Genomic DNA, 24,704 nt, shown 5'->3' on the forward strand with positions numbered 1-24,704 from the left:
TAGATTCATCTCGAAATGTAGTTTCATAAAAGAATATATTGACTATATTTTATAAATATTTTATAGCAAAAAGTTACAGTCAAAGTTATTTTTTAAAGACCGTGTCGATGTCCAAAACGACTTGTTTTAGAGAACAGGAGGGAGTATGCCTTAACGGCAATTAGAGAGAAAATGAGAGGTCCTTCCGACAAATTACTGGTTTTAGTCGATCTGAGCCGTCTGATACCGATCGAGCAGCTAGGAGCTTGCACGTGTCAAGGGTTTAGTCCTTGTCCCTTGCATCCACGTGACGAACGCCATGGCGCTTGCGGTTCGCCTCATCGGCCGCCGCCGGCTCCTCCCGTCGCCGCTCGCCGCCGCCGTTGCTCACCTCTCTGCTGCTTCCCAGAGCCCGTGCCACCACCACCACCACCCACTTCCGATCCCCGCGCTCCCGTTGCCCCCTCGTGAGCTCCCTCCTTTTGCTCTTCACTCGCGAAGCTTCTCGTGGTACTCCCGCTCCGGCTCCGCCTCCGGGTCTGGTCCCAGTCCCGGCACCGCTGCTGCGGACGCTCCCGGAGAGGATGTGTACACCGAGAAGGAAAGCGTGTACTTGGATGGCGTGACAACTGTTGATGATGGGGAAGGGGTCGCCAGCGGAGCGGGTGCTGCGGCGGATGCCGTGGGAGGTGCCGCCGGCGCCACGGCCGACGGCGTCGGGGGAGTGTCGGAATTGTCTGTTAGCACAGTTTTGGACCTCATGGACGGGTTCCATAGCCTCACCGGACTGCCGTGGTTGGCCTCTTACTGCTGAAAAAAAAGCTTTCCATTTCCCGTTATTTTTGGCAACACATTCTCTCGTGCTAATTTGAGGCTATGCTTTTGCTTGGAATATCGTTTTTGCTTGTATTTTTGCATATATTATGGATATCCCCTGTCATTGAGCCAACGAGTCTAGTTTAAGTTTAATTGTTGATGTTCACCACAGGTGGATGACAATCTCCTTTTCTACTGTGGCCATGAGACTGTTGATACTTCCTGCCCTCATAGTGCAGCTTCAGAAGACTGCTAAAATTGGTGAAGTATTCCGAAAATGTAAGTTCTACTGCCTGCTCTGCAAGCTTCATATTGTCTGGTGACGCAACAACACATCAGCTATCAGGTGCCCGTAAACAAAAATGATCAATATCTTTATTCAACTTGCAGAAGTTGAGCAGAAGTATATTCTAAATTCCCAATGGTTTAGTTTATGTAATTTAATATGTTTAGCATCCAGTGACAATTAACGATCAATACCCCTGTGCCTTGATTCAAACAAACAAAATGATCAATATCCCCTCCTGATGTAGTAGTATGATAACGCCTACTGCCTAGTATCAGCCTGTTCGTTTCCTCGTAAACGATCGTAAATTTCCAGCCGGAAACAGTGTTTTTCTCTCACACCAAACCAGCCAGCAGTAAATAATCCACGATACGATACGGCCTCCCGAACAGGCTGTATATTGTTTGACTCAAAATGCTTATGTTAGGGGAGCCTGATTTCAAAGATACATCTGTGGCATTGGCTTTAATAGATTGTGCATTTTCCATGTGTTTCTGATTGGACTCTCCTATATCTTTTTTTTTTGAAGTGTCCACTTCATTACCCACTCCTCAGCCTGGAAATAACTTCCGTGAACAGTATGCTCTGTTCCAGAAGAAAAAGAAGGAGCTTGGTTGTCCCTCATTTCTTTGGAATTTTGCCTATTTTTCGGTACAGGTAATGATATAAATATTGTGATAAGATCTTTTGGCTTCTGCCCTTCACATAGTTTAATATTAGTTACAGATCTTATGATGATGTCAGTTGATTTTGAAATGTACATTTTGTTGTTCCTAATTATGTTCTCATCTCTTCTGCCCTTTCTATTTTGTTGCAGTTCCCTTGCTTTATACTTTGGATGATGAGTATACGGAGCATGTGCTTGAATAATCACCCTGGATTTGATAATGTATGTTCAAGGTATCTCTGTACTTTTTCCTCTATTCCTTGTACTAGTCCCATATTTTGTGAAGCGAGTATGATATGATTCTTAAGGAGTTAAGGCCACAATGTTAGCAGCCAAGGTTGTTGTTGATACTGTTTCCATTTTATATGTAGTCATGTTCTATATTCTTTATTGTATTGTTTAAATTAACTGTTGATGCTTTAGACAAAGATTAAGTTGTTAATTTCACAGTTAGGATGCAACTTATTGAATCTATAACAAACATTTATACTCCATATTCAGTACTAGAATTACTATGTCACTATTGGCCAATTGCATAGAGTTTAATGCACTTACTTGTCCTTTACCTAGCTATGAGAAGAAAGAAAAAGATGCCAAGGTGTGAAGTATTGGATTACATTATTGAATATTGATACCATGTGGTCCCAGGTGTTTTAAGGAACTACTGTGTCAGTTGAGCTACTAGAGATATCTTGCTTAACATACGTTAAGTTGCATTAGTTCTTTTAGAGATTCAGAGCTGTTGATAATTGTGGTTATTAGGTAAAGGGAATGTATATCCAGGGGCATGGTGAGGTGGTTGAAGAGGTTGCGGACTGGATTCGGCTGAAGCTAGTCAGCCAAAGTTGCCAACATCAGGGTAGTGAATATGGACTCACTGGCGTTTGATACCGTAAAGCTTTGATGCCATGTTAGGCACTCAACAAATAAGTTGTATTGAGTTGAAAACTGGTATATATACAAGAGAAGAAAGGACATATGGGCAACACTTAGACTTGATGTGCCAAAAAGCCAAAAACATATCAAACTATATGCTAGTATTGATAGTAGTATGGTACTATAGTTACCATTTATTTCCCAGATATTCATTGTCTAATGGCAAGTGTATCCTGTTTGTGAAGCATACTTTTTTTTGCAAGGATTATATTCATACTATTACGCTGCGTGGTTAACTCATTTTGATTAAATATAGATATAACTTCCTATTGTTTATTTCTGTACTACTAAACAGGGTGGGATTCTGTGGTTCCATAACTTGTCTGAGTTTCCACATGGCACTTTAGGTCCCATCTTTCCTATCTTAGTTGCTGGTCTGCATTACCTAAATGTTCAGGTACTCTCTTGCCAATGGCTTTGTCTACTATTCTCCCTTTACAATGTGTTTCCTTTTGCTTTGTAAGTCTAGTCTCTAGTACCAGGCTAATACACGGAAAGTGTAACAAGTTAAAATTCATGACTGGGTTAATTTCCTTCTGGTAGGTTCTCACTGTGTGATAATTAATTTGAATTTCACATACGTGTGGTTAAGAATCATGCAAGAAAGTTGGTGTACAAGCGATGGCAACATTGAGGGTCTATTATGAGCTTAGATTAAACTAGTGCAGTAAGGGTTAACTTGTTGGATGGATTATAGGTTGGTGTGAACTGGTGATTTTGGTTTCTGACAATCATTTTTGGTCTTATTGTGTGTTAATGTTCAAAAGATCTTTCCAAACGTAGAACCTGGGGGGAGGGGCAGGGGTCAGCACTGTGATATGTATTAAGTTTGGCCATGTTCTTATAAAACCTTTTGTTTAAATAGAAACATTGTTAAGTTATTTTTTTGCTAAGTAGATCAACAATGATGGTTTGTAATCTTATGAAGCTATTAGTAGGAATTTGTTTGTTCTAAACTCTCCCTGAGACTGACTTCATCTGTTGTCTCAGATTTCTTTTCAGGGGTCCCAGATCAAGGATCATCCAGGAATTTTTGGCTTGCTGGCTAAGGTATGATCCAGAAAACCAATCACAGGGATACATGTAGCTAGTCGACTAGCTGTTGTAAATTCTTAATAAGTTATCAGCATAAGTAACCCATTACTCAGATTTTGTAATGAAGAGTAAAGAACATGGATGGTGGCCATCAATCAGAAAATCAAGTGTTCTTTTTTAATCTAAGTATATATAATGTGTATAGTGTACTTGGGCAGTTGGCCTTAGGAGCTATGGCCCATATGATGTTGTTAGCTTACTTGGATCATGGGGGTACCTACAATTGATGAAATGAAGTGTTTTGGACACGGTTGGATGGTCCTGAGCCCCTGACAGCAGCAGGGTGTCATGTGGAGTAAATTATCGGACTAATGATGATGAACTGCCCCTTTTACTTGTTTGGTGGCAATCAGTGGAGGTCAATGAAACACTTGTGGGGTTTAGATGGTAAATATTACTAGCATTACAACCAAGGTTGTTAAAATCCCATAGATTCAGTTCTGGGTTTAGGGTTCAGTTCTGTTAAGCATTCTGTCTTCCTTTCTTGTACAGCTGCTCTAGTTTAGCTCTGTTGCCCTCCTCAGGCATGCTTCCCTTTTTGTTTCTTCTTGTATAGAGTTGGTGTTGTTTTTGTTTAATAAAAAGTTTATAGTGGGGGCCTCCCCTGCAGTATTTTCAACAACAACAACAACAACAATATAGCCTTTCAGTCCCAAGCAAGTTGGGGTAGGCTAGAGTTGAAACCCACCAAAAGCCCTAAATCATGGTTCAAACACTTCAATAGCTGCTTTCTAAGTACTCCTATTCAAACATAGATCTCTAGGTATATCCTAAGCTTTCAAATATCTTTTTATTGTCTTCCCCCATGTCAATTTCGGTCTTCCTCCACCTCTCCTCATATTATTAGCTTGGCTTAGGACTCCACAATGCACCGGTGCCTCTGGAGGTCTCCTTTGGACATGGCCAAACCACCTCAACCGATGTTGGACAAGCTTTTCTTCAATTGGTGCTACCTCTAGGTGATCACGTATATCATCGTTCTGAACTCGGTCCATTCTTATGTGACCGCAAATCCATCGCAACATACGCATTTCTGTAACTCTCAATTGTTGAACATGTCGAATCTTTGTAGGCTAACATTCTGCTCCATACAACATAGCCGGTCTAATCGCCGTTCTATAGAACTTGCCTTTTAGCTTTTGTGGTACCCTCTTGTCACAGAGAATGCCAGAAGCTTGTCGCCACTTGATCCACCCTGCTTTGATTCTATGGCTAACGTCTGCATCAATATCTCCATCCCTCTGTAGCATCGACCCAGATATCGAAAGGTATCCTTCTTAGGCACTACTTGACCTTCCAAACTCACATCTCCCTCCTCCTGTACAACTCCGCCAAAGTCGCATCTCATGTATTCGGTTTTAGTTCTGCTCAATCTAAAACCTTTAGACTCAAGGGTCTACCGCCATAACTCTAGTTTCCTATTTACTCCCGTCTGGCTTTCGTCCACTAACACTACATCATCATCGAACAACATACACCAAGGGATATCCCCTTTTATGTTCCTGATAACCTCATCCATTACCAAGACAAAGAGATACGGGCTTAAGGCTGACCCTTGATAAAGTCCAATTTTAATCGGGAAGTAATCTGTGTTACTATCGTTTGTTCGAACACTAGTCACAACATTGTTGCACATGTCCTTGACGAGGGTCACGTACTTGGATGGGACTTTATGTTTGTCCAAAGACCACCACATAACATTTCTTGGTATCTTGTCATAAGCCTTCTCCAAGTCAATGAAAACCAAGTGGAGGTCCTTCTTTTGCTCTCTAAACCACTCCATAACCTGTCTTATTAAGAAGATTGCTTCTGTGGTTGACCTTCCGGGCATGAAACCAAATTGGTTTGTTGATATCTGCGTCGTTCCTCGCAAGCGCTGCTCGATGACTCTCCTATAACTTCATAGTGTGTCTCATCAACTTAATTCCCCGATAATTAGTACAACTTTGGATATCTCCCTTGTTCTTGTAGATTGTACCAATATGCTTGTTCTCTACTCCTCAGGCATCTTGTTCGATCGAAAGATATTGTTGAACATCTTGGTTAGCCATACTATAGCTATATCTTCGAGACATCTCCACACCTTGATTGGGATACCATTAGGGCCCATCGCTTTGCCCCCTTTCATCCTTTTCAAGGCTTCTCTGACCTCCGATTCTTGAATTATCCGCACAAAGCGCCTGTTAGTGTCATCAAACGAGTTGTCCAGCTGAACGGTGGTGTTCTCGTTCTCACCATTGAACAATTTAACAAAATACTCTTGCCATCTATATCTGATCTCATCCTCCTTCACCAAGAGCTGCTCACTTTCATCCTTTATGCACTTGACTGTTGAAGTCCCTTGTCTTCCTATCGCGAGCCCTAGCCATCCTATAAATGTCCTTCTCTCCTTCCTTCGTACTCAAACGTCGGTAAAGGTCCTCATAGGCCCGCCCCTTTGCCTCACTCACCGCTCGTTTTGCAGTCTTCTTTGCCACCTTGTACTTCTCTATGTTGTTTGCACACCTGTCATGATACAAACGCTTATAGCACTCCTTTTCCTTAATAGCCTTTTGCACATCTTCATTCCACCACCAAGTGTCTTTCGAGTCGCATCCGCTCCCTTTGGTCACTCCAAGCACCTCTGAAGCAACCTTCCGAACGCATGTTGTCATCTTCTCCCACATGCTGTTTGCATCGTCTTCATCATTCCAAGGGTCCTCTTCAATGACCTTTTCCTTAAAGACCTTTGATGCCTCCCCTTCTAATTTCCACCACTTCGTTCTAGCAACCCTAGCTTGTTTGTTCCCACGAGCTTGCACCAGAAAGCGGAAGTCAGCCACCACCAGCTTGTGTTGAGCGACCACACATTCTCCAGGTATCACCTTACAGTTCACGCATGTTCGTTTATCCCTCCTTGTAAGGACAATCGATTTGACTAGAGTACTGGCCGCTATTAAAGGTCACTAAATGGGACTGTCTCTTACGGAAGAAAGTGTTAGCTATCATTAGATCAAAAGCTACGGCGAAGTCTAAGACTTCCTCTCCCTCCTGGTTCCTACTACTATATCCGAAACTCCCATGAACCGCCTCGAAACCTGCACTTGATGTACCTACATGGCTATTAAGATCACCTCCTATAAAGAGCTTCTCGCTACTAGGGACAGCTCTAACCAAACAATCTAAGTCTTCCCAGAAAAGCCGCTTAGCACTCTCATCATGGCCTACTTGGGGGGCATATGCACTAATTACGTTTATGACCATATCACTAATGACAAGTTTAACTAAGATGATCCTATCCCCTTGCCTTCTCACCTCTACCACACCATCCTTGAGGCTCTTATCAATCAAAACTCCTACTCTATTTTTATTTGAAGTTGTCCCTGTGTACCAGAGCTTGAAGCCGGTATTGTCCACCTCCTTCGCCTTCTGCCCCTTCCATTTAGTCTCTTGGACGCATAAGATATTTACACGCCTCCTAACCGCTGTGTCCACTAACTCTCTTAACTTACCTGTAAGGGACCCTATATTTCAGCTACCTACATTCTAGCCTCCTAACCCTACATTCCTCCCCTGCTGTATTTTCCGCTCAAAAAAAGGTTGTTAAAATCATAATCCTGAATCTGATTGGAACTCCACCGGTAGGATCGCAAATCGATCATAACTTACTAGAATCACAAAATTGTAGATTCTATTTAATAGAATCATAGAATCAACTAAGGTCATAAAGTCGTAAAATTAGATGATAGAATCAAGATTTTAACAACTATGATTACAACTGTCTCCCACTTGTTTTCTTTCTGTTGTTACATTGCACTGGAACCACCACTGCCAAATGGGGCATTGTTGTTGCATTTGTATGATTGATGTGGTTGCTATACTGACCTCCCGATTTATACCCAAGTACGAGCTATGGTTGGTACATATGAATACGCATAATACCATTCTTAGAGTTAGAGGTATGAATTATGTTCGGTGGGCTGCTCTCAACCTTGATGTCTACAATTAGGTATTAAGATTTTTTTCCCTCTTTAGTGAGGTCCATTGAGATACCTGTGAATTTATTTCAGGTTGACTGTTTACTTTGGACGTTTTCTATTTTCGCTACTTTTATGTAAATCTGTCTTGTTCTGAAAATATTTCTTTCCTGTTTGTAGTACTATAGAATATACCTCGATGTCCTGACTATCCCTTTGTTTCTTATCGCATACATGGTTCCTCAGGTCAGTTACTTGCATTTTTCCTTTGCTTTATTGCATATGTGATTCCTCCGATCAGATACTTGCATTTTGTTTTTATGTGGTTTCGGTCTTGCGGACAAATGCTGTGTGGTCGATTAGCATTTCCAGATTTTGTTCTCAAGTTTGCTGGGCAATAAATTGGCCTAATTATTATTGTGGAATTTCATAACCATTGTAGATGCTTTAGTATTTGCATTGGTTTCCAGCAATACACTCTATTTGGCACATTGTTCCATTCACATTACATTACAATCCTTCTAATATCACAATAATGACAGGCAGACACCACTAATTTCTGCTTGTGCTCTCAGAAGCAAACTAGACACAGTTGGATGAATAAGATATTGCATCTGGAGAGGGAAAGCAGGTTGTGCAGAACTGTGGGCTGTGGCAAAACCTAATTTCTTTTCGTAGGATTTTGAAACTAAAAGTACAATACTCATACATTGTGAGATGATGTGAACTAATTTGCACGAAATTGTTTAGTCAATGATATTTTTGCTACACCAACATGCTTATTATAGCCAAACTGGTTGCAGAAGAAGTATCACACTTGTGTGCAACTTTTGTTTCACCCAAATAGCAATTCAGATGCTGAATTCCGGTTTTTGTAATCTTTGATTGGCAGGGAAGCCTGGTCTACTGGACTACGAATAGTTTATTTTCTGTAGCTCAGGTTAGAGCATAATTTTTACTTGTATTATGAAGTCATTTCCTTTTCAATTTGATATATTGTGAATTTGTGATAATCTTGTATTATTTTCTTAGTAACTCTATGCCTAAATCTCAATATGATTTTTGTGGTAAAGTAATAGTAAACCTCATCCAAAAAATAGGGAAGATGGATCACATGTCCTGGTAGAATTATCTCATTTCTTTTCTGTTTTTTTGTTGGGGGGGGGGGTTGGCTTTGATCAAATACATGTTCAAATATCAACATGGTAGGTATGTGCTGTAAGTTTGTAGCATTTTTATGCTTATGCTCCAATAAATCAGCAAGTGAAGGCTAATATATGATCCTAAGAACACCTTGACGGAGATACTAAATATTCCACAGCAGATGGTATGATAATGCAACGGCTGTCAAGAATCCCGAAGAAGTTGCTTAGAACTGATAGATGCATCCCAACCTCTATTGCTATTGTGTAAACTCCAACAGGAAAAAATGCTTATGAATTCCCCCTTTTGTTATTAATTTCCTATTTCTATCCTTTGAGCAGATCAGGTTCCATGCAATTTAATTTGAACAAGCTTGATGCCGCGAAGTCAGCATTGTGTACTTAATGTTACATTCTGTTTTTTTTCAAATGATTAAATCGCAGCAATTGTCCTTGAGAAATGATGCTGCCCGCAAGCTGTTGGGATTGCCAGATACTAGGGCTCAGGTTAGTTACAGAGCACAAAAGTCACCTCTTGAGGTACCTGAGATGATGCAGGCATGCCCATCTACTTTTTGTGCTCTTGTTATTTTCATTATGTGCAATTGAATCATGATGCTGAAGTTATCATGAATTTACAGAGGCCACTGCTTGAAGATGCTGACATGCAATCGATGTCATCTGATAAGGGAACTGCCAGTGAGAGTACAGCTCCTAATTTTGTAATGGAAAGTATGGAAGGAAATATATCTGTGTCCAGTTCACCTGAGGAGCTACTTGAAGTATGAATGTTTACACAATTGTTTTGTCTTGGAATATTGTTCCGGTATGAATTCTGATGCATATACATATATGTTCATCACTAGCAAGCATTACAGTATCTGGGGACTGGCTGCCGAGATCAAGCTCTTCCACTGATCAGGTAAGTTGGTGTTGTGCTTTGTCTAATCAATTGTTGGCTATTCCATTTGCAAACAATGGGAGTTGGTGATCAATGTTGCACACAGGACAGCAGTAGAGAGAAACCCAGATCTGTCTGTGGCGTTGATTGGAATGGGACAAACCCTGTTCTCAAATAAATTGTTTCCTGAAGCTGCAGTTTGTTTTGAACATGCTATACCAAAGGTCTGTTGTTACCTCAGACGATTTTCATGATCTGAGACAGTAATTTAGTAAGACTCAATGCTCTCGATTGTGTAGATTCAAGAAGATGACCCTCTTCTTGTGCTTGCATATTTCGGGGCAGGTCTTTCAAACGAGCGTCAGGTAGAGTAATGCTGCATTTGGACTCAGTTTATAAAAACATTTGGAATAAGAGTGAACAACATAAGCATTGCTTCGGTTTCCAATGTAGGGGGATAATGAGACTGCAATCAAACTCCTGCAGAGAATAGCAGAGCTCAAGGAACCGGAAAAGCCCATCAACAAAACCTGCTACTTCCAAGGGATGCTTACTTTGGGAAGGTAAAGTCCTTTTATAGATCATTCTGTTACAAATGGTCCATCGATACGATGCGCTATCGCTACCAATAACCTAATTCTAGAGGGTAGCTTGGCCCAGCATGTAGCATGTAGCCACACACTGTGGTTCAACTCCATTGTTGATTTTATTTATGTGGCTCTGCTTTCCTAAAATGCTGGACAGTTGCTAAACGTGCTGACATTGGTTATTGCAGTATATTATCTAGAGAAGGCCGGAATCCTGAGGCTGCCAAATATCTGCGGATGGCTATTGCTTATGATCCTTCAGTAGAAAGACTTCTTAAGGAATGCGAGGAAGGAATGGATGATCAACCAAAGCCAGAGAAGTGATGTGCTGCACCTGAAAAGGCCACAGTAACAGATAGCATACTGCTAGTAACAGATAGCATACTGCTTTTGTTTTTGAACACTAAAACAGGGTTTGTCTGGAATTGAAATTCTGGAATGCAAGCCAGCTAATCCTAGACAATTACCGCCATAGAAGAAATATGAAACCAGAGGGTGGCAATAGCACGATCAGAATATCTAGGCCATACTGCTGCCTTTGAAGTCTGCGGCAACCTCACACACATCTGTTGTCCAATGCACACCATCCAGTGTTCTTGAGCCCTAAGCCCCAACAGACTTCCTTGTAAATTGAATGCCCAACTTGTGTTCTTTGGTAGATTATAGTCACTTCAAATTTTGTAAAGAAACCAATACGCAGCAGAAATTTCAGTGACTTCGTGATTTTTTTTTTGTTAAAAAAAAACATGTGCATGACCCTACGTTACTGAACATTTCTTGCCGTTTGATTGATGATAAAGTTCTTCCCATCGTAAGATCAAAACTTATTTTTGATCTGCTGCCTTTAAAGTAATTTTGTAGCTCAAATATTATTTTGTCCATGGCATGAGCCATCGCGGATTTAACATATAAGTCTTCCATGAATTTTTTTGTTACAAGTACACGGTATTGTAAAATTAGTACTCAAATAATAGTATCAGAGTTCTCGTTCTTGCAACAGCAGCATCTCTGACGGCATTCAAACTGTTACAAGGTAGGAATTCAAACAAGTAGGTCATTCTAAGCCGAGAACAATAGCTAACCGCGTGGGAAACAATCTTGAATTCACCACCACAAGCTGGTGTCCTATGTAAACGTTTGACCTTGAGCATGAATCCTCATAGGCACCAGATAATCGTTACATCCATTTCGCTAGTACACAGGGAAATCAGGATCAACATCTCGTCCCCACGCCTGCAGCCCACCGATGATATCCTTCGCTGAGGCAAATCCCTTCTCGTGGAGAAGCTTGACGGCTCTTTGAGAGTCATTGCCTCTTCTACACAGGACAACCAAGGTTGACGCCTCTCCTGTTTCCTTCAGTGAGGTTTCAAGTGTAGGCAGCTTCTCTTCCAACATGGAGAGCGGGATGTTCAGAGATGGAGAAATCGAAGCTATTTGGAAGTGATGTGCAGTTCGTACATCCAACAATAGATGAGGTTCACCATTGTCAACCAGATTTTTGTAATCTCGGCAAGTGATTCGGGCGCTCTCTGGGAGTATGCTCACACTTGGTGCTGCCTGTAGTAAATGTAACAGTGGATGAGGACACATAGATGTCAAGATCATTCTTGATATGATCTGAACTGCATCCATTCACATTACCTTATCAGACATTGGTGATTGTGTGAAGTTTTCATAGTCAAACTTCTGAAAATCTTGTTCTGTGAAAAAGGAATTTTTGCCACAATGGGTGCAATCTGGAGAGCTTCCACGAAGCTTAACCTGCAAATATACGGATAATGAGCTATATTAAGACAGTCCTATAGCTTGCGTCCAAGCAATGCAAACAACTTCGAAGGACCAAAGGCTGTTAATAATTTGCAGGATGACCAGAACTACATTGATGACCATAATCCACTTAATGGTAGACCACCTGCAAATAGGATGAATCCTCAAACATGGTTTCAAATGCCATTGGCGACTGGAAATCACAGTAAGTTCTTGGAGAAGAAACCAGGCAAGATCATGCGAAAGCTTCGGTGGCTGCTTCACAATTAGATTCTTTTAAAAGTTTTAGAAGGTTTGTAACTAACTACTGGTGCTGGGAATACGTTAGTTACCAGCTCTCTGCGAAGGTCTGGAAAACATTAAAACAGGGGAGCTAACCCTGCTAGCAACAGCTATGTTCCCAGAATCTAAATGGTTCGAAGGTATTATATATTGGATCAAAAGCACAAAACTAAACTTTATGAGGCACAATCAAGATGTGACCATCACATATAAGGATACAACACAGTAGAAAAAGGTTGTTCCCATAAGAAAAGAGAGTCAAAGTTTCTCTCTCTTTTTTTTTAACGAACAGGCGGAGAGCTGTGTATCATTATATTAAGAAGAAAAAGGTTCGTAACCCATACACCAAACAACCAGACACACTTTTCTCACTAGTGCTGAGAATGGTCCTATAAAGGATTACTTTCTTGTTAGAACCAATTTCAATTCTTTTATAATAAAACATGATTGGCAACATTATCCTATCGCACTATTGTAATTCTTGTATTAGACTCCAATCTGTGATAAATATACTAGAAAGAAGGTTTAAGTTAAAACTAGATAGGAGGATGCAGCATTGCCATCCCCCGATGGACGATGGTGCTGGGATTAGGATAAATTGTGATCATGCATCCAAAGACAATAAATTACAGAGTGAAGTCACGTACAATTCTAACACGAGCAGAGAGTGCATCAAATAGTAGCATTCTTCCACATAGGGGCTCACCAACACCAGTTGCAACCTTTATAGCCTCCAGAGCTTGTAAGCAACCAATCACTCCCGGAACTAGTAAACAAAACAGTACTTAGTACACCAGTGCAAAACTATGTCTAATAAAGTAACTAACAGGGCATCAATCATATATAGCAGCAAACTATATAAACTAATTATACAAATTGCTAACTTAACTGAGGTGTCTACACTGATTTCTTGTAAAAGCACAGTAAATACCACAATATTTAAGAACACCCTGAAGAAAAAGCCATTTTAGTAATTACATCATTGAGTGAACCAACAAAAACCTGTAGCCACTGAATAATTAAGGATTAATATGGACATGAAAAAATATTAAAATTACACAACATTGGAGCCACTAACTCATGATTTAAAATATCCCATTTGGGTTGAAGTCCACATCATATAAACAAAGAAGTTTGATGAATTTTAAACAGGACAAAAAAAATCTAAGTTTTTGCCCACTGTACTAATGACGAGCTTCTACAGTGTCACCTACCAACCCCAAGAACACCACTGTCTGAGCATCTCTGGCAGGCTGCCACAGGTGGTGGACTTGGAAAGAGGCACCGATAGCATGGACTTCCATTATGATGATAAACAGTCAACTGTTAGAGAAGACGATGAATGAATGAATGAAAGATATAAGGTGAAGTAAAAAGGGTGCAATATCTTTGGCAAGAAAGATGCTTACCTGCCCTTCTAAACCTAATGCCGCACCAGATACAAGTGGCTGCAAGAAGTAGGTCAAATGTAAGTGATTGATCAATGCATGAATACATGAAATCAATAAAAAGATATGACACTATATCGTATTGATGGGGTAACATGGCAGAGCAAGAATTCCATATCAAATATAGCGTGCATCATTTACAACAAAAATAAAGTTACCTTGTTCAGCAAAACACAACAATCATTGATCATATACCTAGTAGGAAGGTTGTCAGTTGCATCAACAACTATATCATATCTGAGGTTGTTTTAGTTAATGCTGAAAACAAGAGTGTTGCCTTTGAGAAAAAAATACTGTATCTGTCACAGCATATATTGTAAGGATACTTCCGCACAACCTCCAAAGCATTGCATGGCTTCAGAGTATGATGATGCTCTACTACCTTGATAGAGGAATTAATCCTGATTTGAGACAACATATGTGATATAGTGAAATAGTAGCATCAAATAGTACATTTGGTTGGCAACCAATGCAGAGAAAACTGTCAAAAGGATAGTTTCTTACTCACGGCAAGCATCAGCTGCTGATTTCACTTTTGATTGTCCAACATATGCTTCTTTATGAATTATCTAAGAGAGTTTGAGAACAAAAAACAAGGTTAGCATTGATATGTATGACCACCACAGGTTAAAATAACCAATTTTGATCATGGGTTATGTTCTTGTTTTATCAAGCGGAACTCTCTCACTTCACTACAAATTTGCTAGTTTATGAGTGCATATTTATCTCTCCCTTCTAATTGAGTTACCAAGAACAACAAGAATACATCATGCAGATGATTCAGTGTTTAAATATAATCCAAAGAAAATATTGAGAACGCTAGATAAGAGGGACAGAAGACATGCCAAATTATTTCACCTGTCGATGAAGGTTATTCAGTTCAACATCATCACCATCCACAATGCCCAAGCAACCTAATAAGATAACAAGCTGTAAGCAATGATACATTAGTGAATACAACAAATTAGTGAACTGGAGCCCACCAACAAATTCACTTTACACATATAAGATATGTAAAAAACTTTGTCAAGGAGAAGGACTACGTCTAGAAATCTGTCTTATCATTAAACAAATATAATTTCTTCCTTGAGAAACTAACATTAAACACAACTTCACAGCAGAGTATGAGGCAGCTGTTGAGAAGGAAAAACATGGATCTTCCTAGATATAACTGTGTCCTTTGGAACAATCAGATTGAAGAATCTTTGCAGCATTTGTTCATTCTCTGTCCGTTTGCTTCTGCCTGTTGTAACCTACAACCTCTGTTCCAAATTATAATTCGTTTGACTTTTTTTACCCCAAGTTTGACCACTAATCTTATTCAAAAATTTGAGAAAAATGTCACTTATTTTGTTGTGGCTTGCTTTATTAATAAAAGTTTTTCAAGAATGACTTAAATTTGACTATGTTTGCACAAATTTTTTGAATAAGACGAGTGGTCAAACTTGAGGTCAAAAAAGTCAAACGAATTATAATTTGGTACGGAGGGAGTAGTTAATGTGCAGACAAGCTCAGACCTGGACCCTTTTGAATGTCTTGATCAGTTCAATCAGCAACTTAACATGCCCTTCTTTATGGAAATTATCATCATTATGTGCTGGAGCATTTGGAAGGCAAGAAATGATCTAATTTTCCAAGGAACCCAACCGTCTGTTTTGACTTCCAAGAGCTTTAAATCAGAATTTTCTCTGTTCACCATGAGGGCAAAGGGGAACTACTTCCCTCTAATTGATACATGGATAGAAAACTTAGTTTAATTCGGTTAACTTTCTTTGTTTCTTAAGCTTGTTTGTACTTCACTTGGGTTAACTCATTACTTTTCAATTTAAAATATGTATTGCAGTAGGCCTCCTGATTCCCTCAAGAAAAAACTTCGCAGCAGAGAGGAAAATTACCGACACCACAAGCAGCTAGATACAATGCCACGGGAGAGCCCAAACCTCCAGCCCCAACCACTAAAATCGACGACTGTGACAGCTTCCGCTGGCCTGCCAGATAGATGACAAAGGGTCAGAGCCTCAGAGGATCAGCCGAAACGAGGTTACTACACTGCACCTTTTTTCCCAGCAATATACTGCAATTGTGATGACACATCGGAAGCAGAAGAGGCAAGCGTTATATACTAGTAGTAAACAAGAGAAGGGGGCATGGAGCAACCAGGAAACCATATTAATGGAAGCAAGTCTGAGACTTTGGAGGTAGGGAGCCGTGCTGATTGAAACGAAACAACTGACCTTCGACCCCGAAGTCCGGGAGAAGGAGGTGGCGGCTGTACCGGTAGATCATATCAGCCGGGAGGCCATCGTCCCGCGCAAAACCGTTGCCCACGCGTCTCTGGCACGCGACATTCCCGCCGCACGCACCATCCTCTACTCCTTTCCCCGCCGCCGCACCGCTGACTCCCGCAGGCACCGCCCCGAGCTGCGATTCCAGCAGCCGTATCCGGCCGTCGAGCTCATCCCGCTCTGCCCGAAGCTTCTTCAGCTCCCGCTCTATCGCCTCCCTCCTGCCGCCGCCGCCGCCGCCGCTGCCGCCCATCCCTCCGCAGTCCGCACCTGGACGCTTTGCTCACTGCTGCCGTGTCGCCTCAACCGCCGAAATTGTCTCGCAAAAGCCGCCGAAATCAGCCGCGTCTTCCAACGTGGGCTCGGACCACGTAAGTAAATACGTAAAGCTCGGCCCACGTAGAATACTACGTAAAGCCCGGCCCAGTAAGAGATCACTTGCGTTAAGAGGCGAGGTCGTAATGAAAAAATTGAAAAAATGACGCTCAAAATTTGACTTATCGATTATGATGACATTCGATGGATGATAAATATAAATGTGGGTCTGGTCAAACGACCGACGTTTCGACTCGTATTTTTTCGAGTCCCATTTTTGTAAATCCCCGGTGGTAATAGCGCAGAGGAGGAGGGGATGGCGCACCGGCTGCTGCGGGACGCGCAGGCGGACGGGTGGGAGCGGTCGGACTTTCCCATCATGTGCGAGTCATGCCTCGGCGACAACCCCTACGTCCGGATGGTAACACATCTAACCCTACCTGAATGATTTGTGCGCTTCTCCTTGGCGTTGTGATGCGGTTTGCACCGCTGTGGTCCTCTTGATTTGATTTTCATTTGTGATTTCTTATGCTCGATGGGATCCGGACCTAGGTCACGCTTCTGTTTAAGTGTCGAATCTTGTGCACGTGTGGCATCAGTTGTTTTACATATTGGCTTTTTTGTGAAGTTGTTTCTTATAGATGTGCTGTTGAACATGAGAATAGATCGTTGAGGATGTTTGATGCTTGCTTCTGGATTGTGCACTGCGAAATGCATTGCTGTAGTAGTAGTAGTTTAGGGGCCGTTTGCTTCGTTTGGTTCTCCTCACCTCACCTTCCTTAGCCAGGAATGGAAAGAGGTAACTGTTTGGTTTGGAGTCTGGGAAAAATATTTGCTCTTACTGTTGATGGTTCTGCAAGATCAGTAGTGCAGTACGGTGGTTTTGCCATATGCATAGTGTAGTTAACAAGATGGTTCTGCAAGAATTATATTTAAGCCAGTTATACTAGCTAGCAAAACCAGGATAAATTAGTTTGCTAGCAAATTATACTAGCTAGCCAATTGGTTTTGCCATATGCTATACCCATCATGTAGTACTAGGTAGGTGTTATACACGAATGGGGATAACTTTCCAATTAATCTCTCCTTATTTTGCATTTGCTTCAGTATTTCATGTTAATACGATTTTGTGGCTTACTGTCTCTTTTTTTTTCTCTTTGCAGTTAAGAGCTGAATATGACAAAGAATGCAAAATTTGTGCACGTCCTTTTACTGTCTTCCGGTGGCGGCCTGGTCGAGATGCGCGGTACAAGAAGACTGAGATCTGCCAGACATGTTGCAAGCTAAAGAATGTCTGCCAGGTCTGCCTGCTGGATCTTGAATATGGTTTGCCTGTTCAGGTCCGGGATACAGCACTCGCTATCAATTCTAATGATGCAATTCCAAGGAGTGATGTCAATCGCGAATATTTTGCAGAAGAGCATGATAGGAGGGTACGTTTCTCTTTCAACATTGAATCTTGATGCTGTTGTTAATTTCTTTCGTATTACCCAATATCTAAGACAGACTGTGTATTCTTCAGGTTGTTTTGTTCATTTGAAATCTGAAATGAAGATATCATGTGTATTATAATACTGTTTCTATGATGTCACCGTAAACTGTATCATAGTGCCGGTTACTCTTGAAGTATGACAGCAGCAAAATATGCCTTCTTTTTAGATGTAATTTATCTTTATCTGCTATAGTTGAAACGAATTGCACTTATTCTCTGCTTATATGCACTTATTCTTGTCTGTTCCATTTGACCTAAGAATAGTTGTTCCTAATGAGAATTTCTGGTTCATAAATGTAGGCCAGAGCTGGCATAGACTATGATTCTTCCTATGGGAAGGCTCGTCCAAATGATACCATTCTGAAACTTCAGAGGACAACACCATATTACAAGAGGAACAGAGCTCATGTTTGTAGTTTCTTTGTGCGTGGTGAATGTACAAGAGGAGCTGAGCGCCCTTATCGTCGTGAGATGCCTGAAACCGGGGAGTTATCTCAGCAGAACATTAAAGATCGCTACTATGGGTATGTTGCTGTGCTTATGCACTCATTATTTTTAGTTGTGTGTTTTTTGTGGTTCTCTGCATGTATTGTAGGCTTCATTTCAGCAATCACTATTGTTGATTAGCATGTGCAATTTAAAACTGGCGTTCATAATTTCATCATATGAAATAATGAATCAGCTAGCTTTCTGTTCTTGACTCTGCTTGTCAACATTGCGTTGTTTAAAGGGTTTGATACTTTTCATTCAACTCTTTTGTGTCGCATCAGTAGTACACTATGTTGCCATTCCTGAGTTCATGTAGTCCATCTAGTTCTTTTAGGAGCATATAGCAAAAACCTATTAAGGGACACTTTTCCTTTATGACTTGGATTTTAGACGACGTATTTGAAAATCCATATTACCTTCTATTTTGTTTCTTGTCGTTTTTTTTTACTGGCTTGGGACTAAAAGGCTATGCTGCTATGCTGTTGTTGTTGATTTTAAGGTGGTAAGACCAAAATTAAGTCTCTCTAGTTGCCGGCAATTGATATTAGCATCTGTACAGTTAACCCACACCTGGGTAGAAATTGTACTGCTTACATGTACGGATGTTTTTTTAGATAGAAGGCTTACATGTACAGTGTACAGACAAAAGATGTCTCCAGATGCTGTTTGGTCATGAAATTATTCTGACTTGGTTGAAATGTTGAACTTGTAGCTGTATCTTGGATTCCTTTATCCCAGCCAAAATTGCGCTCTTGATATGCCAAACATTGATGCTTTTTAGGTCTAGTTAATGAGTTCAACTAAATTATTCATTATTAAAAACCTTTATTAGGTGAATGTATCTATTCACTCTACTAAATTTCCCATGTCTATTCTCTCCTCTGTCTTGGTTTCTGACTATCTCTTGCTCCCTGCAGAGTTAATGATCCAGTTGCACTGAAACTTTTGAGCAAGGCAGGTGAGATGCCATCCCTGACACCTCCGGATGATGAGACTATAAGGACCCTCTACATTGGTGGACTCATAGCAGAATAACTGAGCAGGATTTGAGGGATCAATTTTATGCCCATGGTGAGATTGAGTCCATAAGGATGGTACTTCAACGTGCAATTTCATTTGTGACATATACTACAAGAGATGGCGCAGAGAAGGCTGCAGAGGAGCTTGCTAACAAGCCAGTCATAAAGGGTGTGCGCCTGAAGCTGATGTGGGGCAAGCCTCAGGCTCCAAAGCCTGAGGAGGACGAGTCTGGGAGGCAGGGGCAGGTTTCCCATGGAGGACTGCTCCCTAGGGCTGTCATATCTCAGCAGCAGAGCGGCGACCAACCTCAACCCCCTGGGATGGAGGGGCAGCAGCAACAGGCTGCACCAGCATCGTACTACTTCAACATTCCAGCACCACCAGCAGCAGAGCGGACTCTATACCCATCCATGGATCCACAGAGGATGGGTGCTATAGTAAATCACAGGACAGTGAAGGCAAACCAGGGCCGCAGCAAGCCGGGCAAGCTCAGCCATCAAGCAGCTCAGCACAGGGCAGCTATCCTGCACCACCACCATACTACCATGGTCAGTATCCACCATACTATCCACCTCCCCCACCATATGGTGGCTACATGCCTCCACCACGCATGCCCTACCCACCACAATATCCACCTTACCAGCCTATGCTAGCACCACCAGCACAGGCACAGGCTAGTTCATCTCAGCAACCACCGCAAGCAGGTGCAGGACAGCAGCCGCCTCATGGCCCTCCATCTCAGCAGCAGCCACTTCATGGCCCTCCAGCTCAGCAGCAGCCGCAACAGCCAATTCAGAACTGAAGTCCTTACAAGATGTTGGATACTGCTACTGCTCTAATTGCTCGGCAGGAGAATGTAACCCTCGTGGGTCACCAACTTTTGTAATTTCTTAATTTGTGGTTAACAGTAAAACTTTGTTGTATTGCTTATCAAAGTTTGAAAAACCGGGAGATATACTGGATGTATCCAGCGTCTATATTTTGTGTTACTGTGTCTGCCGAGTTTCACGTGGAGGCCATCGAAGCCTTCATCTTTTTTCAGATTGACCTAACGACTCGGTTGTAATAGTAAAAATGACTCGGATAATGACACCAACTTACAGTTGACGCCTGCAACTTTGCGGCTAAATCTCAATTCGGCTGCAAGATACCTGTCTTAAACATTATTCTTTCTGATATAGCTAATCCATCTGATGAGAGCACAACTTCAATGCTAATTGCTTTTGTCTTTTGTTCTATCTTGAGGGTTCTGCTAAAAGCGTATTTGGTTCGGCTGCCGACAGCTCCGGCTCCGCTGCACGCGTCCTGTGCTCCACTGTATATTACTGTTTTTGGTACTGGAAGGGCTCCGGCTCAGCTGCGCACCAAAAAAGAGCTGGAGGAGCCCGTGATTAGAGGCTCCGCCACAGTACATGCACAGTGACAGAGCCGGAGCCGGAGCCCGAGCCATCCGGAGCTCCACCAAAGACGCAGTCGATGAGTAGTCCACTAGACTAGTCAATTTAGTTAAGTAGTCGTCAGTTTGTAATTTTGGTTAGTTTCCCTATCTTTTGTTATGTGCATTCCCTTATCTTTCTTTTGTTAGCTTAAAACATTTTTTTGCTCTGAATTTGTTGATTCAACAGTTATCCTCATGTCAGAATCTGTAACATATTTTAACACATGTTTGTCTAACATATTTTAACCCACATGTTAGTCTTAATGTTTGTGTCGTCATGTCAATCACCATAGCTACACATGGTCATACAATGATCATACACAGGGCACATACGATTGATGATCCTTACAAAGTCGTGCTTCTATCGGCAATGTCGAAAGGATACCACAGGAAAACGTTAGGCACTTAGGCTCACATAAGCAGATAAGCTCAAAGCCAATTCATTTGATTCAACTGCCACCCACAATCTTCTAGTTGACGACCTTAGCCTAGATCGTACCAGCCAGACATGCTTTGTCCATTTAAAAGCAGGATGTGGTTGCTAAGGAGTGACAGAGGCAGGAATATTTTCTAGGTGTGCCAGGTTTATAAAGGTTAAACATATATAATGTAAGGGAGACGCTAGCGCCCGAACGTCCGACCTCAAGTGGCGTCCGGACCTCAAGTCTCGCTAGCTTGTAACCCCTACTACAAACTAGTGCCGGTAACACGAGCAGCAGCACACTGGACGTAGGGACATTCCGTCCGAACCAGTATAAATCCTTGTGTCCTCCGAGCACACCATCCGGGCCAGACACGTATATACAAATTTACTGGCCGGTGACTCAAAACACCGATAGTTGACGCGCCAGGTAGGGGGGTTTTGTGCGTCTCGACGTCCACATCAGGCCTTGGATGGCTGGTCATGGCGTCAGTTGGGTCCTGGGTGCGCACGTGCGCTTCGAGAACCTGGACTTCGTCGTCACAACGGAGGGAGAGTTGGCGCAGGCCTCCGCCGCCATCCAGCCTCTCCACTCCGCAGGCCTCGACGCGATCGTCGAGGCGCTTGAGGAGCTACGGCTGCACGCGCCGGAGGCTCGTGTCCCCGGTAGCGACTGGTTCCTCGGCTTCAAATGCGGGAGGCTAGAGCACCAGTTCGACGCCTTCTTGGGACCCCGACAGTCCCGGGAGGACCTGCGCTGCCTTACCTTCTTGTTCACCAACGTCATGACGCAGCTTGCCGGGAGGGAACCGCTCTCCCTGAAATACCTCGTCCGGAGCGCCCCAACAACATTCCCGTTTGGTCTGCGCAACGCCGTAAGGACCATTGGCCACCTAGTGGCGCAGCGCATGCACCCATCCCCTACGAACGACGAGTTCGTGGGGATGATCGAATACGTCGAGGAATCTTTTCATGACCTTCTCGTGGGATATTCAGAGTCGCCCTCCGACTCTGACTCTAGCAGGGGGAGCCATCACCCCTCGCAAGAATGCTTTATGGTAGGTACCCTTGAGGGACACGTCGAAAGCATCCACAAGGGAGGGCTACCCCACCAAACGACCTTGACGACAAGGTCAAGGGAGATGCAGGGGCCCCACCTCGCCTGCGGGTGGAGTAGCTGAGGGTGCGGCATAGGGAACTCGAGGATGCGTGACTCCAGCTGGAGCAGGAGCACGCGGAGCTCAAGCAAGAGATTGAGCGCCACGGAGACGGTGGGCATGCGCGCGCCATGGCCCGCGATGTAAACCAGAGGATCATCGAGGATGATGGAGCCCTCCCACACTTCGCCCGGGCGAGCTAGAATATCGCCGCCGTGGTGGCCTTGCTCTGAGGGCTTTTGGAGCCCGCGACACCTGAGGATCATCGAGCCCATCTCGAGATCCGCACGCTACTCAAGCGCGCGGCGGTGCAGCAGGCAAAAAGCCCGCTGTCTTGGCGACGCGAGCTCGACGCCAGTAAGCACGTGCCCTCGGGACGACATGTCTGGGATGTGTTTGTCCACCAGGCGCCGCGCGGCGATAGGGGGCGCGCCGTGGCCCTGGTGCATGAGCGTCTCGACCTCCACCATGACGCACATAACACCTTGGATGACCATAGGCGTGGACGAAGCGGCAAGAGAGAGGAAGCCGACCGCGGCTATCACCCTCATCGCGGCGGACGCTACAACAGCGGCGAGGACCGGAGCCCGAGCCTTGACCTACCGAGACCTTAGGCCTTCGGCCAACACATCCTCAACGCCGCCTTCCCACCACGGTACCGACCGCCGACCAACATCCCAAAATACTTCGGGGAAACAAACCCCGGACTGTGGCTCAAGGATTACCAGCTTGCTTGCCAAGCCGGTGGAGTTGATAATGACAGTTTCATCATCCGCAATCTTCCATTGTTCCTGGCTGATTCAGCGCGAACATGGTTGGAGCACCTTCCGCCTGACCAGATTCAAAGTTGGGCGGACCTAAAGGAGATTTTCGTGGGAAACTTCTAGGGCACCTACGCGCGTCCTAAAAACCCATGGGATCTCAAAAACTACCGATAGAAGTCTGGGAAAACTCTTTGCGAGTACATCCGATGCTTTTCCCAACAGTGCAATGAGCTGCCCGATGTCGCTGACACCGACGTTATAGGAGCCTTCCTGTCCAAGACCACCTATGAGTCCCTAGTTCACAAGCTAGGACGCAAGGGCCCACGAACCACCAAGGAGCTCCTTGACATCGTCACCAGCCATGCCTCAGGCGAGGAGGCGGTCTAAAAAATTTTTGACCGCCCTAAGGGCAAGGCAAAGTGGGACAAGGACACTGGTGAAGGCGCCTTCAACCGCCCCAACAAGAAGAAGAACAAGCAGCAGCACGAGGGCTTGCTCATGGTCGCTGCTGACCACAAGGGGGATCGGAAACCCATCGAGGGTACCCCAGACCACTTCAAGAAGCTGCTTGAAGGGCCATACCCGAACCATGCCTTCCCCATCAAGCACCTATACAAGGACGGCACCCTCATGAAGCGGTTTTTGTTCGGTGGCTCTAGCAAGGGGAGCATAGGAAGGAGCCCAAGCCGGCGGTAGACGACGCCGAGGGGAAGAACAGATGCCTCATGATCTTCGGAGGGTCAGTGGCCTATGACTCCAAGCACCGCTAGAAGCATGCGCATCGTGAGGTCTATACGGCCGAGCCGGTCGCGCCTTCCTTCCTCCAATGGTCGGAGTTCACCATCACCTTTGATCAGACCGACCACCCGAAAAGCGTCCTACAGCCGGGAAGATACCCGCTCATGGTCGACTTGATCGTCGGCATGAAGTGGCTCACTAAGGTACTGATGGATGGAGGCAGCGGCCGCAACATCATGTATGCTGAAGACGCTCCGATGCACCATGGGCATCAACCGATCGCAGCATTCCGAGCCAGATCGGGGCACCTTTCCATGGCATCGTGCCCTAAAAAAGCAGGCCCGTGGGCCAGCCTCGGGCAGATCGATCGACCCTATCACCGTTAGGAACCGACCAATTATAGGACAGGGAGACCCGTACCTTCGAGGTGGTCGGGTTCCACGAGACCTACCAACACCATCCTAGGACATTCCATGCTACAGCAAGTTTCATGGCCTGTTCCTCACTACACCGATCTAAGTTGGAAAAAGATGTCGGGTCCAGTACTGGGGTCATCACCAGTAGGTAACCTCATCCAGTGCAGCCTACGAGTGTGAGGTCGAGTTGCTGCGAACATGCCACGGCGGATTGTCGCCTCCAAAGAGCTCACGACCATTAGGGAGGAGATCGTCGAAGAAGCGCCCGACCCCAAGTGGTCGGCTAGGTCTTTTGAGCCCCTAG

General features: G+C 43.7%; 2 protein-coding genes and 1 pseudogene across 11 annotated transcripts; 2 read left to right on the forward strand and 1 right to left on the reverse strand.

The window, feature by feature from the left end:
- Positions 1 to 273: 273 nt before the first annotated feature.
- On the forward strand, positions 274 to 11,080 carry LOC136531323 (ALBINO3-like protein 2, chloroplastic). 9 transcript variants are annotated; one of them, XM_066523987.1, is made up of 15 exons: positions 274 to 774; positions 968 to 1,074; positions 1,611 to 1,738; positions 1,899 to 1,970; positions 2,980 to 3,081; positions 3,675 to 3,734; positions 7,916 to 7,981; positions 8,628 to 8,675; positions 9,322 to 9,435; positions 9,519 to 9,659; positions 9,744 to 9,799; positions 9,885 to 10,002; positions 10,078 to 10,143; positions 10,232 to 10,341; positions 10,554 to 11,080. In XM_066523987.1, the coding sequence occupies exons 1-15, from the start codon at positions 299 to 301 to the stop codon at positions 10,687 to 10,689; spliced, it is 1,800 nt and encodes a 599-aa protein (XP_066380084.1). In that variant the 5' UTR covers positions 274 to 298; the 3' UTR covers positions 10,690 to 11,080. The 9 variants fall into 9 exon arrangements, 6 of the variants coding, with proteins under 6 accessions (XP_066380084.1, XP_066380085.1, XP_066380086.1 ...); XM_066523988.1 differs by having other exon boundaries at positions 9,322 to 9,417; XM_066523989.1 differs by having other exon boundaries at positions 9,322 to 9,384.
- Positions 11,081 to 11,225: 145 nt separating this feature from the next.
- Positions 11,226 to 16,451, reverse strand: LOC136531321 (adenylyltransferase and sulfurtransferase MOCS3-1-like). 2 transcript variants are annotated; one of them, XM_066523985.1, is made up of 11 exons: positions 16,100 to 16,451; positions 15,761 to 15,853; positions 14,724 to 14,779; positions 14,370 to 14,434; positions 14,192 to 14,266; positions 14,024 to 14,102; positions 13,827 to 13,865; positions 13,632 to 13,740; positions 13,065 to 13,183; positions 12,010 to 12,129; positions 11,226 to 11,925 (listed from the first exon to the last, which is right to left on the reverse strand). In XM_066523985.1, the coding sequence occupies exons 1-11, from the start codon at positions 16,401 to 16,403 to the stop codon at positions 11,557 to 11,559; spliced, it is 1,428 nt and encodes a 475-aa protein (XP_066380082.1). In that variant the 5' UTR covers positions 16,404 to 16,451; the 3' UTR covers positions 11,226 to 11,556. The 2 variants fall into 2 exon arrangements, with proteins under 2 accessions (XP_066380082.1, XP_066380083.1); XM_066523986.1 differs by lacking the exons at positions 11,226 to 11,925; positions 12,010 to 12,129 and adding an exon at positions 12,151 to 12,280.
- Positions 16,452 to 16,743: 292 nt separating this feature from the next.
- On the forward strand, positions 16,744 to 20,410 carry LOC136531324 (zinc finger CCCH domain-containing protein 40-like; annotated as a pseudogene).
- The last annotated feature ends 4,294 nt before the right edge of the window (positions 20,411 to 24,704 follow it).

The sequence above is a fragment of the Miscanthus floridulus genome, unplaced genomic scaffold (assembly GCF_019320115.1).
Source record: "Miscanthus floridulus cultivar M001 unplaced genomic scaffold, ASM1932011v1 fs_325_3, whole genome shotgun sequence".
NCBI classification, from domain to species: domain Eukaryota; kingdom Viridiplantae; phylum Streptophyta; class Magnoliopsida; order Poales; family Poaceae; genus Miscanthus; species Miscanthus floridulus.